The sequence below is a fragment of the Propithecus coquereli genome, unplaced genomic scaffold, assembly GCF_000956105.1.
Source record: "Propithecus coquereli isolate 6110/MARCELLA unplaced genomic scaffold, Pcoq_1.0 Scaffold101, whole genome shotgun sequence".
NCBI classification, from domain to species: Eukaryota; Metazoa; Chordata; class Mammalia; order Primates; family Indriidae; genus Propithecus; species Propithecus coquereli.
The window spans coordinates 1,912,177-1,929,112 of NW_012133970.1; the positions used below are offsets into that span (position 1 = coordinate 1,912,177).

At 35.4% G+C, this 16,936-nt stretch overlaps 1 protein-coding gene across 1 annotated transcript in view; it reads left to right on the top strand.

The window, feature by feature from the left end:
* Positions 1 to 16,936, top strand: part of TEX11 (testis expressed 11) — a 293,818-nt gene that overhangs the window by 256,629 nt on the left and 20,253 nt on the right. The window contains 2 exon segments of the mRNA XM_012642929.1: positions 14,561 to 14,710; positions 16,288 to 16,406. Of these exon segments, the coding sequence (XP_012498383.1) occupies positions 14,561 to 14,710; positions 16,288 to 16,406 (269 nt within the window).

A 16,936-nucleotide genomic window follows, 5' to 3' on the forward strand; every position in this document is an offset into this window, starting at 1 on the left:
TTTTTTTTTATTTCAGCATATTACAAATGTTTAGGTTATGTATGTTGCCCTTGCCCCACCTGAGTCAGAGCTTCAAGCATGTCCATCCCCCAGATGGTGTGCACTGTACCCATTAGTGTGTATATACCCATCCCCTCCTCCCCCCCATCTGCCCGACATCCGATGAATGATATTGCTATATATGCACTTAAGTGTTGATCAGTTAAAACCAATTTGATGGTGAGTACGTGTGGTGCTTCTTTTTCTATTCTTGGGATACTTCACTTAGTAGAATGGGCTCCAGCTCTATCTAGGATAACACAAGGGGTGCTAGATCACCATTGCTTTTTGTGGCTGAATAGAACTCCATGGTATACATATACCACATTGTATTAATCCACTCATGTATTGATGAGCACTTCGGTTGTTTCTACATCTTTGTTGCAACCAATTTCAATTTCCATTTCATTTTGTTTTCTTATCTCTTCTTGTTTTCTGTTTCTTACTATGTATTCAGTGTTGTCTGTTCTTCCTTTTGGTGCTTCCAGTTTTGCCTTTGTTTCTGTGATGGTTTTATTTTTCTTTCTGTTTCCTTCTTTATCTCTGAAATAGCTCCTATTTCATTTCCTTTTGTTGTCCACCATCTCTTCCCTGAGCTCTTGCATTCCTGCCTTATATTCTTATTTTATAGGGATGATTACTTAATGAATATTATAACATTCATGCTGATGTGTTTAGTCACAATTTTCATCTGTTTTATGGCAACATTTCTTTGGTGAGAATTCTGCATCTGTCATTTATTTCCCTGTTCCTTTCATCTCATTTTCATGTAGTGTCTTTGTATATAAGTTGTGCTGGAGTGTTTTGTTTTACTTTGCTGGATAATATCTTTAATTACAATAAGTTTTCTTTAGACCATCTATTTGTAGGAGACACATATGGAGAGGAGATCAGGGCCATAATCCAGGCTAGAAAAACTTAAGATCTAGGGTTGTTGTGTATATGAGTTCTTATAGTCTCTACATTTTCCCTACCAGTGAATGTAGGCAGCTATGGGACTCTCATAACAATCTTTCCTCTCCACTGCCTCACTGACCAGTTGCTCGCTCTTTCAGCCCTTTCTTTTCTGCTTCTCAAAACCAAACCAAGTCCAGACAAATTCCCTTTACCAGCCTTTAAACTCTGTTCTCGTTATTGTAGATAAAGAATTTATGCTTCAGAGTGTGCCCCTCACCTTGAATGTTGTACTTTTGCTGGCTTTTTCTGATTGTATTTTTATTTTCAAAACATACATGTAGATATACACACATATATATACTAGACTGTAAGCTCCATGAGGACAGATACTATGTCTGCTTTTGCTTACCTTTGTATATCTAATGCCTAGCACATAATAGATATTTGGTTAATGGATGAATAAACAAAATAATACATGTGTATATAAATTATATATATTTATATATCAAATATGAAGGATACACAACAATCTTAACATTTACTACCCCTTGGAACAGGAATTAGTGAGTTTAGGGGACTTTTAATTTTATTTCTGTGTTTGAATTTTTCAATTAACATGTCCTTTTAAAAATTAAAACAAAAAATACATTTAGAAAAATTATTCTGACTTGTTAAAAGTTTATATTTCTTAAGATTGTTATTTCCAATGAAATAATGGCTAAATTATGAGTCCAGTATATGAGTAATGTAAATAAATCATTAAGCTACCAACTGTAAATACATAAATTGAGGGAAAGTGCAAAGCTGGTGAATCATAAGCTCCTGAGGGAAAATTGGAAAATGCCATCCTTTTGAAAAATCTACTCCAAACCGGAGTTAATTAAGAACTGTAAAATTTTAGTGACTAAAATTTTAGTGCTATAGGAATTGGCTTTTACAAAAGGGTTACCCCTAACATGCCATTATATTTGTGACCTAAGGAAAGCAGCTCACCACATTTATTCTGCAAAGTCTTTATTAAATTCCTAAGGGCTACTAGGAATTGTGGAAACAAGGAAATGTATGCCTGTCTCTGTCCTTAAGAAATTTGCAGTAAATAAAATAGATCAGAAACACAATCGATTACACATATGCAAGGCAAAATGAAATAACTAATAGGGATACAGAATATGTGGGACCACAGAGAAGAAATGATCTTTTCCAAAAGGTGATAATTGGGGCAGGCATGGTGGCTCACACTTGTAATTCCAGCACTTGGGAGGCTGAGGCGGAAGCATCACTTGAGGCCAGGAGTTAGATACCAGCCTGGGCAGCATAGCCACAACCTGTCTCTACCAAAACAACAACAACAACAACAAAACCCAAACCAAAAAGGTAATATTTGAACTTACTCTTCAAGATTAAATAGGATTTTAATGGTAAGAACCAAATGAACAAAAGCAAGGAATATAAGAAAACATTGTTAGTTTGGGGATTGTCTCTTATTCAGGTGTTACACAGTGGGAGGTGAGACTGTGTCTTAGTCTGTTTGTGCTGCTATAACAAAATACCACCCACAGACTGGGTAATTTATAAAGAACAGAAATTTATTTTCTCACAGTTCTGGAGGCTGGGAAGTCTGCAATCAAGGTGCCAGTAGGTTCAGTTGTTTGGTGAAGGCTGCTCTCTGCTTCCAAGATGGTGCCTTGTTGCTGCATCCTCCAGAAGGGAGGAATGCTGTGTCCTCACAGGGTGGAAGGTGGAAGGGCAAGAGAAGCTAATGCTGTGTGAAGCCTCTTTTATAAGGACCTTAATCTCGTTCATGCAGTAGGAGCCCTCAGGGCCTAACCACCTATTAAAGGCCCCACTTCTTAATACCATCACATTGGCCATTAAGTTTCAACACCTGGATTTTGGGAGGGGACACATTCAAACCATAGCAGGCTGAAAGTATGTGGTTTGTAGTGTGCCCCTTCCCAACAATAAATTAAGCCACTAGTATCATCCTAGTTCAAGTTACCTCATCTCTGACTTGTACCACTGCAGCAGCCTTCCAACTGTCTTCTCTGCTTCCACTCTTGGCCCCCTGTAAATCCAATAGCCACACAGTGGCCAGGGTATTATAACGTAAGTCAGTTCAGGTCAGTCTCCTTGCACTTCACATTTACTTGGACTTAATAAAATCCAAAGTCCTTAACCAGGATCTACAAGGCCATAGATGATCTAGCCCTTGGTTACCTTTCCTACCACTCTATCTCATAGCTCAATGTACTCTAGCCCTACATTATCTCAATAACACCTTGTACTTTCCTGCCTCTGGGCCTTTGTATTTGCCATTCCCTTTGCATAGAACACTCTTGTCCTGGATATTCATATGGCTTGCTCTCCCACTTGCTAAAGTGTCACCCTCCCCTGAGACCACACCCTTTCTAAAATAGCAATTTTCATCACTATATACCCCCTTAACCTATATTTTTTCTTTACAACACACATCACTACTTGACATTATATTATTAAATATATATTTTTTATTGCTTGTCTCCTCAACTAGAATCTAAGTTCCATGCAGGTAAAAAGTTGTCTATCTTATTCACTCTTTATCCCCACCTCCTAAATCTCTGCTTGGACCATAGTAGGACTCAATAAATATTTATTAAGTGAAACGCCACTATAACACCAGAAATTCTATCATTAGAGAGTCATTCATTTGAGTATTATGGCATTTTGATCTTCGAGAGCCCTCTATGCGAAGATCCTTGGGAGAGCCCACAACGTAAGTCATTATCAGCTCACACCTTGGAGGAACATTTAGAAAAATACCTAATGGAGATTGAAGTTGGAATATCAAATAGAGAAGGGCAGGTCAGGTTTCCAGGAAAAGAAAAGGAGATTTAAAGGGAAATTGGGATTATACCAAAGATAATTTTGCTTACAGTGATAAGACACTCCAAACCTCTTTAACTTTGAGGAAGATCACAGCTTCTGAATCTATCTTTCTGGCTGTGAAAAGAGATTTCTTCTTCTGGGTCTCCATTGAAGATGATCACTTTTGGATGTTGCTGTGAGCATCCTTGGAGTCAGACTCTCTAGAGAATCATGAAATGTTAGGGCTAGAAGTAATCTTAGCAACTTGACTTCTTAAAGATATCTATTTTGTAATATAAATTAAATTTTTATTGCAAAAACATGAAGCCAGAGAAAAGTCTTTAGCTGTTTTTATAGGTCATTGCAAGGAAGAATTTCACTTATCTCCTAGTGGTATAATTTTGACTTTGGTATAAAGTATTCATCAAGTGTCATCATTGAAAGTCTTAGTCATTATGGCAAGCAAGGCAAACCTCCTCAGAGCTTTAGAACAAAGCCTAACATGAGTTCTCTTCCAGCAGAAATGCAGTTTAGCTGGCAGGGCAGAGAATTGTCTACGTTTTTATGTATTATATATTTCTATATTATGGTCTCCTCGGCCCACAACTGGAAAGGTCATTCTAATTTATCCAAATGCAGTAGATAAAATCTACAGTTTAACAAGGCTCATGTTGAAATTAGAAACATTTTTTTCTATTCAGTTGCACACACCAAAACTAGGATTAAATGCTCTTATTCTGTCAGCAGACAGTCTTTGCTTGGTTTTTTCATTGGCTTAATAACTAACAATCAGTCATAGGTTACTTTTGTCCCAGAGATTAGTTCTCAGTGGATAAGAAATTCTCAGAGATGATAGTTTTGAGATAAGCCAAGAGAAAAAGCAAGTGGACCCAATCCTCAGGCACATTAAACAAAATAGTAAAACTTCAGTAGATTTTCTAGTGTACATTTTGGGCTAGGACTCATGCCACACAAATAGGAGAACTTGAATTTAGGATTATTTCCTGGAAAGAAATTAAACAATTACCTGGAGATAGCCTAGTATCTCTGATAAAAGTGGATCCTGTAAGTCTTCACTTTGGGCAGCATTCCATTTGAATTACACCTCACAGGAAGCATAAGCTTATCCTAATAATGCAAAGCAAAGCTCCAGTGGCATTGAGTGGGGACTTGATACAGGGCTATAGAGTCACTGAAAAAATATAGTAGGGGACCCAGGTTCAGGAGACAGGTTTGTTATGGGTCCCAGATATTTATGGTGATATACATTATTTCTTCTCCCAAATGCCTGCCCTAATTAGGAATGTCATGTGTGTCTCCCTGTTTCTAACATATATTCCACTGTGATTAGCTTTTATAAAAAAAGACAGATGTGAATCTAGAAATTTTTCTGTACAATTATCTTGGCACAATGTCTGCTGATCAGAGTAAGGTACATACCATAGCTCACCTACAAACATTCATTATTTATTTCCACAATGCTTCCCAAACTGTAAACTTCAGCCCACCCCTAACTGGTACATATATAGAATAATACACCTATCGACTATACAATGTGCATTCTTTTAAAGTGCATTTGTAACATTTGCCAAAATAGATCATATGCTGAGCAAAAAAGCAAGTCTCAACAAATTTCAAAGGACTGAAATCATACAAAGTGTGTTATCTGAACAAAGTAGAATTAAATGAGAAAGCAACAGAAAGATGATTAGAAAACCCATCCTGTTGGAAATCTAAACGAAACACTTCAAAATAACCCATCGGTCAAAGAAGTAATCAAAATGAAAATTATAGAATATACTGAACTTAAAAAAATGATAATGACATCAAAACTTGTTGGACACAACTAAAATAAAGGAAAATACAGTTTTAAATGCATATATTAGAAAAGATGAAGGTTTGAAAATCAGCGATCTAAGCTTCCAACTTGAGCCTTGGAAAAGAACAGCAAATTAAATCCAAAGAGAGTAGAAGGAAGAACATAACAAAGATAAGAGCAGAAAACAATGAAATAAAAAAATAGGCAAATAATAGGGAAAATCAACAAAGCCAAAAGTAGTTTCTTTGGAAAGATTAATAATACAATAGCTAAATGCCTAGTAAGATGGATCAGGAAAGAAAAGAAAGAACACAAATTACTAATATCAGTAATTCAAAAGTGGGCATCACTACAAATCCTTCAGACATTAAAAACACAATAAAAGGATATTATGAACAACTTTATGCCAATAAATTTGACAATATAGACAAAATGAAAAAATTCCTTGAAAAGTATACCTGCCAAAATTGGCCCCCAAAGAAAGAATCTGAATAGTCCTATTTAGACTATTTTGAATAATCCTATACCTATTAAAGAAATGAAATCTTAAAATAAATACCTTCTCACAAAGGAAACATCTTTACTAGTACATTTTTCCAAATATAAGGAAGAAACAATAGCAATCCTATACAAATGTCTCTTACAGAAAATAGAAAAAGAGGTGACACATAGATTTTATGAGGCCAGCATGACTTTGATGCCCAAAACTGAAAAGGACATTTCAGGAAAAGAAAAATACTGATCAATATCTTAAATGATAGATGCAAAAATTCTAAACACATTTTAGAAAGTTAAATCCACCAATATATAAAAAGGATACTACATCATGACCAGTTAGTGTTTATCCTAGAAATTCAACATTCAAAAATCAGTGCACATTAACAAAATACAGGACAGGTGAATATAATAATGGATGCAGAAAAAACATTTAAAAAAATTCAGCATCCATTCATGATGAGAACACTCAACAAACTAAGAATAGAAGGTAAATTTCTCAATCTCATAAACATTACCTAAAACCAAACTACTCCTTATTTTATATTTAATAATTCCAGACCTCCTAGTGACCTATTTTACCTCTTAAGTCTAATTGATCACTCTCTCCATGCTGCTTCCTAAAGACCATCTGTTCTTTAAACCTCAATTGCAAACCCTTTATATGATTCAGACAGTTTCCAAAGTATTTGCTAGGCTCTCTCTTCTTCAGACCAACTACTCCAAAAATTAGTCTCCCTAGGTTCTATTTTCCAACCTTCGAGTCATAGTCATTCTTATAGTCTACATGCTTTCCATTAGTGGATTGTGAATCAGGACATCTGGGATTAGAGTCCTAGCTCTCCATTACTTTTCTATGTTTCTATGGGCAAGTTATTTAATATCTCAGCCTTAATTTTCTCATCTCAAAAGTGGAACTAATCCCTGCCCTGTCTATACATTGGAAGGGAGTTTTGCTTATCTAAAGGTCTCAGAATAGTGGAGCAATTTCTTTACCATGACTTTGAAAGCATCATAGAGACCCCGCCAATCTGCCATTTCCAGGAGCTGATCACGTAATCTCAACAACAAAAAAGATAACCTGAAATAGATAAACAAACTCTACATCTATACAATATTACTCAGCATTAAATGAATGTTCAATGCATATGCCAAGTGAAAAAACCCAGACCCAAAAGGCTATGATTCCATTTATATGATACCCTGGAAAAGGTAAAATCATGGGAACAGAAAACAGATCAGTGATTGCCAGAGGTTGGACATAGGAGGAAGAGTTCACTATAAAGTGGCGACATGAGAGAATTTTTAGGGTAATGAACTGCTCTGTAAGGATCTCTCATAGTAGACACAGAACTCTATGCATTTGTCAAAACCCATTGAACTATACACCACAAGGAGTAGATTTTACTGGATGCAATTTAAAAATATATCAATCAGGATATGGAGGGAATCCCAGATGAAATTCAGACTGTGACAAATGGATCTAACTGTATTACAAATGAACTACGTAACTATCCTGAAGTGGGTGGGGAAGAAAGAAGCTGACTTAAGTAACTGAAAGACACTCTTTTGACTGGACACAATGCTAAAGACAAAAAGAACTATGCACGATACTGTGCTCTTCTTGGTAACTGTTTTTCATGTGGATATGGATTAGCAATTATGAAAATACTTCACATGTTTAGTGAGTTCTGCTATAACATGGTATATGTGCTCCCAAAAATTATTGCACTGTGCAAAATTGTGCAATAAAAACCACAGGACAGGTTGGGTGCAGTGGCTCATGCCTATAATCATAGTACTTTGGGAGGCCAAGGCAGGAGTTCGAGACCAGCCTGAGCAATATAGTAAGACCCTGTCTCTACAAAAAAATACAAAAATTAGCCATGCATGGTGGCGAGCACCTGTAGTCCCAGCTACTTGAGAGGCTGAGGTGGGGGATCGCTTAAGTCCAGGAGTTGGAGATTCTAGTGAGCTATGAATTTGCCACTGCACTCTAGCCTGGGCATCAGAGTGAGACCTTGTCTCAAAAAAAGAAAAAAAACAAAAAACCCCACGGAGCTTATAGGGAAAATGAGATTAAGGGAAAAACACTCAAAAATTTGGTCAGTGACACATTAAAAAAGGATAGGAACCTAATAAAATGATAGCACAGTTTTAAATATTTTAAATTACTAAAAATACATAACTACTACAATAAATATGGCATTTTACCTTGAAAAAGACCTGACATTTGCATGTGGAAGTGAATGTCAGAAGAACTGCAGCTTGTGGGTTATTGTGAAGTGGTGGAAGGAGGGTTATTTGAAATCTGATAGTTATAACAACAGATGTGGATGGCTATGACTCATAACACATGTAGTGAACTGAGGTAGCTGATAGAAGTTTGAGTTGTGAACATGTGTGTGTTTTGTGTATTTATACACAGCTTGGTTCAGCTATGTACAGTTTTCTGCATTACTTACCATTTAACATAGACTAAATTGCATATAAGCACCTAATTTACATTATGCTTGAATTGTTCCCTAATATATCAATCATGTTGGAACAAATTTACATTTTCAAAACAAATATCATAACAGAACTGTATGTATGTATATATATGTGTGTGTATATGTATATACAAACAAATGTATATATATAATATGTTTTTCTATATTTGTATTTTATTTTCAATGAAGTTTTAAAAATAAGTGAATTTGGTATGGTTGTTGGATATGGATTTGTATATAAAAATTAATTGTATTTCTATATACTAGCAAGAAATGATTGGAAAATGAACTTTTAAAATACCGGTTTTGATAGCATCAAAATCTATCTAATGCTTACTAATCAGTTTATAATGAAAGATGTGGATCTCTACACTGAAAACTACAAAACATTGAAACATTACTGAGAGAAATTTTAAAAGGCCTAAATAAATGAAAATATATGCTATGTTCATGGACTGGAAAACTCAATACTGTTAAGATGTCAGTCCTCCCAAATTGACCTATAAATTCAAGGCAATCCCAGTCAAAAATCCCAGCTTACTTGTGGAAATTGACAGGATGTTAACATTTTTATAGAGATGCAAAGGACAATCTTGGAAAAGATGATTAGAATTTGATGACTTACACCACAGAATACAGAGTCCAGAAATAGACACACACATGGTCATTTGATTTGCAACAAAGGAGCCCAGTGCTATTTAATGAGGAAATGATTTTTTTATGTTGAATAGTGCTAGAAAAATTAAATATCCATATGGAAAACATAAACTTTGACCTCTCCCTCACACCATATACAAACATTGATTTTTAGATGAATTATAGTGTAAAACAATAAAGTTTCTAAAAATAATCATAGGAGAATATCTTTATGACCTTGGGGAGACAAGAAAAGTTACCAAGTATAAAAGAAAATATTGGTAAAGTGGACTTCTTTACAAGTGAAAACTTCAGTTTGTCAAAAGAAAAGAAAAAGACAAGCCACAGACAGGAAGAAGATATGCCAATACATAAACTTGACAACTTCCAGAATATATAAAAAACTCTTACAACACAATAAGAAAAGACAAACAACTCAATAAAAACTGGTCAAAATAATTGAATGGGAACTTCATAAAGGACATATAAGTTGTCAATAAGCAAAGGAAAAGATACTCAACATCATTACTCATTAGGGAAATGCAAATTAAGATAACAATGAGAAACCACTGCATACTCACTGAAATGACTAAAAACATACCAAGTGTTAATGAGGATGGGAAGCAACTGGAGCTCTGATACATTGCTGGTGGAAATGTAATTGGTACAACCACTTTGGAAAACTGTTTGGCAGTATCTGCTAAAGCCAAACATGCTCCTATCCTAGCGATGACCCTGCAATCTCACTTTTAGATATACACTCAGGTGGAATGAGTGCATCTGTTCACCAAAATATGTACAGGAATGTTCAAGACAGCTCTATTCATAAAAGCTAAAAATTTGAAACAATCACATTGCTTTTTCAATAGCCAGATGGATTAAATTACGGTATGTTCATACAATGGACTACTACAAAGCAATAAAAGGAATAAACTTCTGACAGCATACAAAAATATAGATATTAATAAATATAAGACATTATCATGAGCAAAAGACGTCAGGTGCAAAAGAATACACAGTATAAATTCAACTTTAAAGACACCTTTATTGAGGTATAACTCACATGCTATGCAATTCACCCATTAAATGGATATAATTCAATAGGTTTTAGTATATTCACAGATATGTGTAACCACCATCAGCAATCAATTTTGGGACATTTCATTACCTCAAAAAGAAACCACCCTTTACCTACCCTTGCATTTCCCCCACGAGCCCTAAACAACCATTAATCTACTTTCTGTCTCTATAGATTTGCATATTCTGGACATTTCATATAAATTTCATATATGATCATATAGTATGTGGACTTTTGTGACTGGCTTATATCACTTAGTATATTTTAATAGTTCGTCATCCATGTGTGGCATGTATCAGTACTTCATTACTTTTTAAAAAAAATTTTTTTTTGAGACAGGATCTCACTCTCCTGCTCAGAGTTCAGAGACATCATCATAGGGTGCTGTAACCTCTTGGGCTCAAGAAATCCTCCCACCTCAGCCTCCCAAGTAGCCAGGCCTACTGAAGCATGCCACTGAGCCCAGCTATTTTTTTTTATTTTTTATAGAGACGAAGTCTCACTATGTTACCCAGGCTGGTCTCAAACTCCTGGCCTGAAGCAATCTTCCCACCTTGGTCTCCCAAAATGCTGGGATTACAGGCTTGAGCGACTTGCCTGGCCCCTTCTTTACATTTTATGGTCACATAATATTCCATCGTGTGAGTATACCACGTTTTATTTATCCTTTCATCAATTGACGGACAAATGGGCTGTTTCCATCTGTTGGCTATTATGAATAATGCTGCTGTAAACGATAAGCACAATTTTTTGTGTGGATGTATTTTCACTTTTGCTTGGTGTATACCTAGGAGTGGAATTGCTAGGTCATGTGGTAACTCTGCATTTAATCATTTGAGGAACTGACAGAGTGTTTTTCAAAGCAGCTGCACCATTTTACCTTCCCACCAGTAGTATATGAGGCTTTTGATTGCTCCACCTCCTTGCTAGCACTTGTATTATCTGACTTTTTGATTCTAGCCATCCTAGTCAGTGTATGTTTGTATCCCATTGTGGTTTTGATTTCCCGATGAGTGCTTTTGATGACCAGTGATGTTGAGCATCTTTTCAGATGGTTATTGGCCATTGTATATCTTCTTTGGAGAAATATCCATTTAGACCCTTTGCCCAATTTTAAATTGAGCTGCCTTTTTATTATTGAGTAGTAAGAGTCCTTTTTATGTTCTAGATACATGTCCCTGATCAGATATATGACTTGTTTTTCTCCCATTCTGTGAATTGTCTTTTCCCTTTCTTGATAGTGTCCTTTGAAATACAAAATTTGTTAACTTCGATGAGGTCCAATTTATCTATTTTTCTTTTGTTGTTTGTGTTTTTGGTGTCACATCTAAGAATCCATTGCCAAATCCAAAGTCAGGAAAGTTTACCCCTGTTTTCTTCTGTGAGTTTTATAGTTTTAGCTCTTACCTTTAAATGTTAGATTCATTTTGAGTTAATTTTTGTATATGGTATGAGGCAAGGGTCTGACTTCATTTTTATCATATGGTTATCCAGTTGTCCCAGAACTATTTGTTTAAAAGACTGTTCTTTCCCCATTGGATAGCCTTTGTCCCCTTGTGAAAAATTAGTTGACCATAGAAACATGGTTTTATTTCTGGATTGTCAATTCTGTCCCATGATATGTCTATCCTTATGCTGGTATCATGCTGTCTTCATTACCATTGCTTTGTAGTAAGCTTTGAAATCAGGAAGTGTTGGTCTTCCAACTTTGTTCTTTTACAAGATTGGTTTGGCTATTCTGGATCCCTTGAATTTCTATATGAATTTTATGATCAGCCTGTCAGTTTTTGGAAAACATAAACCCATCTGGGATTCTGATAATTATTGTGTTGAATCTATAAACCATTTTGGAGGAGTATTGCCATCCTAACAAAGTTTGATCTCCTGAGCCATGAACGTGGGATATTCTTCCATTTTATTACATCTTCTTTCCTTCAACAATGTTTTATAGTTTTTAGTGTACGAGTTGTGCAGTTCTTTTGTTTAATTGATTTTTAAGTATTTTATTCTTTTTGATGCCATTATACATGGACTTTTCAGCTTTCTCATTGCTGCTGTATAAAAATAGAGTTGATTTTTGTATATTGATCTTGATGAACTTGTTTATTAGTTCTAATGGCATTTTACTGCATTCCCTAGGAATTTTATTCATAAGATCACATCATCCTGTGAATAAAACTAATGTCTTTATTCTTTTTGAAGCTATTGTAAATGGAATTGTTTTACAGTGCTTCAAAGTACATGAAGCAAAAACTTATAGAACTGAAATGAGGAATAGACAAATCCATAACTAAGTTGGAAGCTTCAATACTCCTCTGATAGTCAATAGAATAAATCAACAGATACTCAATAAGGAGGTAGAAGACATGACACTATCAACCAACTTGATCCTAATTCACATTTGTAGAACACTCTACCCAAAAACAACAGAATACACGTTTTGAAAAAATGCACATGGAACATTCATCACCATAAAGCATATTCTGAACCATAGACCAAACCTCAAAAAATTTAAAAATATTGAAATCATAAAAATATTGAAATATCAAAGTATTTGATCTGACCATAGTGGAATTAAATTATACTCAATAAGGAGGTAGAAGACATGACACTATCAACCAACTTGATCCTAATTCACATTTGTAGAACACTCTACCCAAAAACAACAGAATACACATTTTAAAAAAATGCACATGGAACATTCATCACCATAAAGCATATTCTGAACCATAGACCAAACCTCAAAAAATTTAAAAATATTGAAATATCAAAGTATTTGATCTGACCATAGTGGAATTAAATTATAAATCTATAATACAAACTTATCTGTAAAACTCCTAATATTTGTAAATTAAAGAACATACTTCTAAATTATCCGATGGGCCAAAGAAGAAGTGTCAAGAGAAATTAGGAATATTTTGAATTGAAGGAAGATGAAACCACAATATATAAAATTTGGAAGATACAGCTAAAGCACTATTCAGACAAAAATGTATGGCATTAAATTCTTCTATTAGAAAAAGAAAAAAGATCTCAAATAATCTAAACCTCCATCTCAGGAAACTAGAAAAAAATAGCAAATTAAACCCAATCAAGCCAAAGAAAAGAAATAATAAAGATAAGAGCACAGATCAATAAAATTTAAAACAAAAAACAATAGATAAAATCAATAAAACCAAAAGCTGTGTTTTTTTCTTTTGAGAAGATTAATACAATTGATAAGCCTCTAGCCAGGCAGATCAAGACATAAATTAACAATATCAGGAATGAAAGTGGAGATATCACGAGAGATCCTACAGACATTAAAGAAGGTAATAAGGGAATATTATGAACAATTTTATGCCCATGAATTTAAAATCTTAGGTGAAATGTACAAATTTCTTGAAAGTCACAAACTACCGGAGCTCCCTCAAGAAGAAATAGACATAGTCCCATGTCTATTAAATTAATTGAATTCATAGTTTAAAATCTTCCAACAAAGAAAACTCTGCTGAAGAATTCTATTTCATATTTCTATTACTAGCAATGAAGTTCAAGAGTAAGCAATATCAATGGATAACGATAGAAGTAAAAATAATTGTTACCTCTGGTAAGGTGTTATTGACTAGAAGGGAGCACAAGGGAACCTTATGAAGTGTTGGAAGTGTGCTTTATTATGATCTAGATAGTGATTACACGAGTTTAAAACATATGTAAAAATTCATCAAACTGTTTAAGGTTAGAGCACTTCATTCAGTTTTATTGTATGTGTGCTATACTTCGCAACATTTTTAAATGTTCAATATACCAAGGATGAATGAAAGCCATCTCACATAGTATGGCACATGTCACCTGACATAAGATTCTTCCCATGGTGAAGCAGCACTTCTGAACTAGAAGATACAGCGCTGCATAATGCACTCAGTCATTAGACTGAGCATAGGCAAGTTGAAAGTTCACAAGAGGCAAGTAAACACTGGATTTGAAGTAGAATCTTAATGATAGCAACAGGACTTTTTCAGGCTAGTTAGGAGCATGATGGCAATAGTTTCAAAAAATATAGGCAATGCTGGCGAATGCATTACAGGGTGCTGAAAGTAGTGGTGAACTTAAAGATTTCAAAATGTTAAAAAGTCTGTGTACAGAGGCTAGGATGACCTTCGAAGTGTCAGTAAAATTAATTTTTCCCCAAAAGAAAACCTCTCCGGTCAGAGAGATTAGAACAAGAGAGAATAATGGAATGTAATCATAGAGAATGTTGTATTTTTGCCTCTGTCTTAGGGGACTTCTCAAATGATCCATGTGAGACATTGCTTCTGCTGTACGAGTTTGAAGTTAAAGCCAAAATGAATGATCCATCCTTGGACAGCTTCCTGGAATCAGTGTGGGAGCTGCCTCATTTAGAAAGTAAAACATTTGAAACAATCGCATGTAAGAGCTATGTTTATGCTTTTGTAAGGCCAGTGCCCATTTAGATCCTACTACATTTTTTTTTCTTTTCTTTACTTTTTTTTCTTACCTCTGGGTGGGAAACAATGTTTCCCCATAGTACTTTGTTTCTCCCTAAGACTATTTCATGTTACGATCATTTGTGCATTTATCTTTTTCACTCTATAAAATCACAATCTCCTTAGAGTCACAAATAATAATTACCTATATATATTGTACTTACAAACCCTAGCTAAGTGCATTGCTCATAATAGGTGCTCAAATCTATTCAATGTGTGGAATTTAATTATGTAAGTACACAATAGGGAGAGCTCAAACTTCAGAAAGTTTTTCTCTGCTAGCTACAAATGATAATTGAGGACTTCACCAATCAAAGGTGATGCAATCTTAGCAATTTATTGAAATGTACGGAGAAATACTGGTCATATTTTTTTTTTTTTGAGACAGAGTCTCACTCTGTTGCCCGGGCTAGAGTGCCATGGCATCAGCCTAGATCACAGCAACCTCAAACTCCTGGGCTCAAGCGATCCTTCTGCCTCAGCCTCCTGAGTAGCTGGGACTACAGGCATGTGCCACCATGCCCGGCTAATTTTTTTCTATATATTTTTAGTTGTCCGATTAATTTCTTTCTATTTTTAGTAGAGACGGGGTCTCGCTCTTGCTCAGGCTGGTTTCGAACTCCTGAGCTCAAACAATCCGCCCGTGTCAGCCTCCCAGAGTGCTAGGATTACAGGTGTGAGCCACCACGCCTGGCCAAGGTCATATTTTTTAATGAAACTGCTACCCTCAAATTTCTGGTTGAATTTTAAGTGGGTTTGGGGCTCAGAGTGTTTTTGGGAATACATTGCAGAAAATGGCCTAATTATCTTCTCTTTTTCTCTCTCATCCTCCTCAGGAGCATGCATGTGGTTAATAAAGATATTAGGTAACCCCAAGTGCACAAGAGTCACATTTGCCTTTCCTTGGTCTTGCCAAGACAGAATTCCTAGAGCCATGGAGCAGATGATGTATTCTTTATGGACATATTGTGATGACCACTGCTCCTTGTATAATGGAACTCCAATTCTAGAGACCTGTTAAATGCATTTGGAAGTTTTAGAATTAGTTATCTCTGATTCTCACTCCTATGTCAAGTACTGCCTATTTTTAGTGTCAGACAAAAATTGTACACTGTAGTATAAATCTGCTTTTAATTAGAGCCCTTTTACTGATCTGCTTTCTGTTTCTTTCTTAGTGTGCCCTTCCTTGACTCTCATTCATAAGATTATTGCTTCACCTCTATGACTGTGTGCAGGGTCATAGAAACAGTAAGTTTTCTATTAATATTTGCTGAAGAAAGGATGTAATCTGGTAATCCTACCCTGCTACTCTACCCAGAAAGTAGAAGCTATTTCTAAAAGCATGTGTGGATTCATCATTTATAAAATTCATTGTTTTGTTTGTTTGTTTTTGTTCAACTGTTTCAGGCCAGTTTCCTTAGAGAAAGCAAGTTGTAGCCTGAGATGAAAACTGTGATGGATGAGATTATGGTGTTCACCTTTTTTCTTCTCTTCCTCTAGCATTAGCAATGGAAATGCCTGCATACTATCCTTCTATTGCTGTCAAGGCCTTGAAAAGGGCTTTAGTGCTCCACAAAAAACAAGAATCAATTGATGTTTTGCAATACAGGTTAGTAAATGTAATTCAACACCTAATCCAGGCCTTCTGATAGCCAAAAGAACTATAGTCAATGCCCCATGAGTAATCAATCATACTCAACTGGCCCAATCTAAAAGATGATCTAGGGGTGATCTGGGAGGCACTCTTGTGAACAGCTCCATATTGAGACCAAGAATTATTTAGCAAGATCAAGGAGTCTGGTTTTCCCAAAAAGAAAAAGAGGGGAAAAGTTGCTTCTTTGTGTGAGTTTGTGTATATAGTAAAACTACTGAGTACCTTTTTTTTCTTTGTTTCATTACTAAATATTCCAAATAGACAGAAAAATACAGAGGTTGATATAAAAAACACCAATGTGTCACCACCCAAATTTATTTATTTATTTTCTTTTTTTTTTAAGAGAGTGGGTCTTACTATGTTGCCCAGGCTAGATGTGAACTCCTGGGCTCAAGTGATCCTCCTGCCTCAGCCTCCTGAGTAGCTAGGACTACAGGCTCTACCACCCGAATTTAACAAATGTTAACATTTTGCTGTATTTGTCTCCAATTTTTT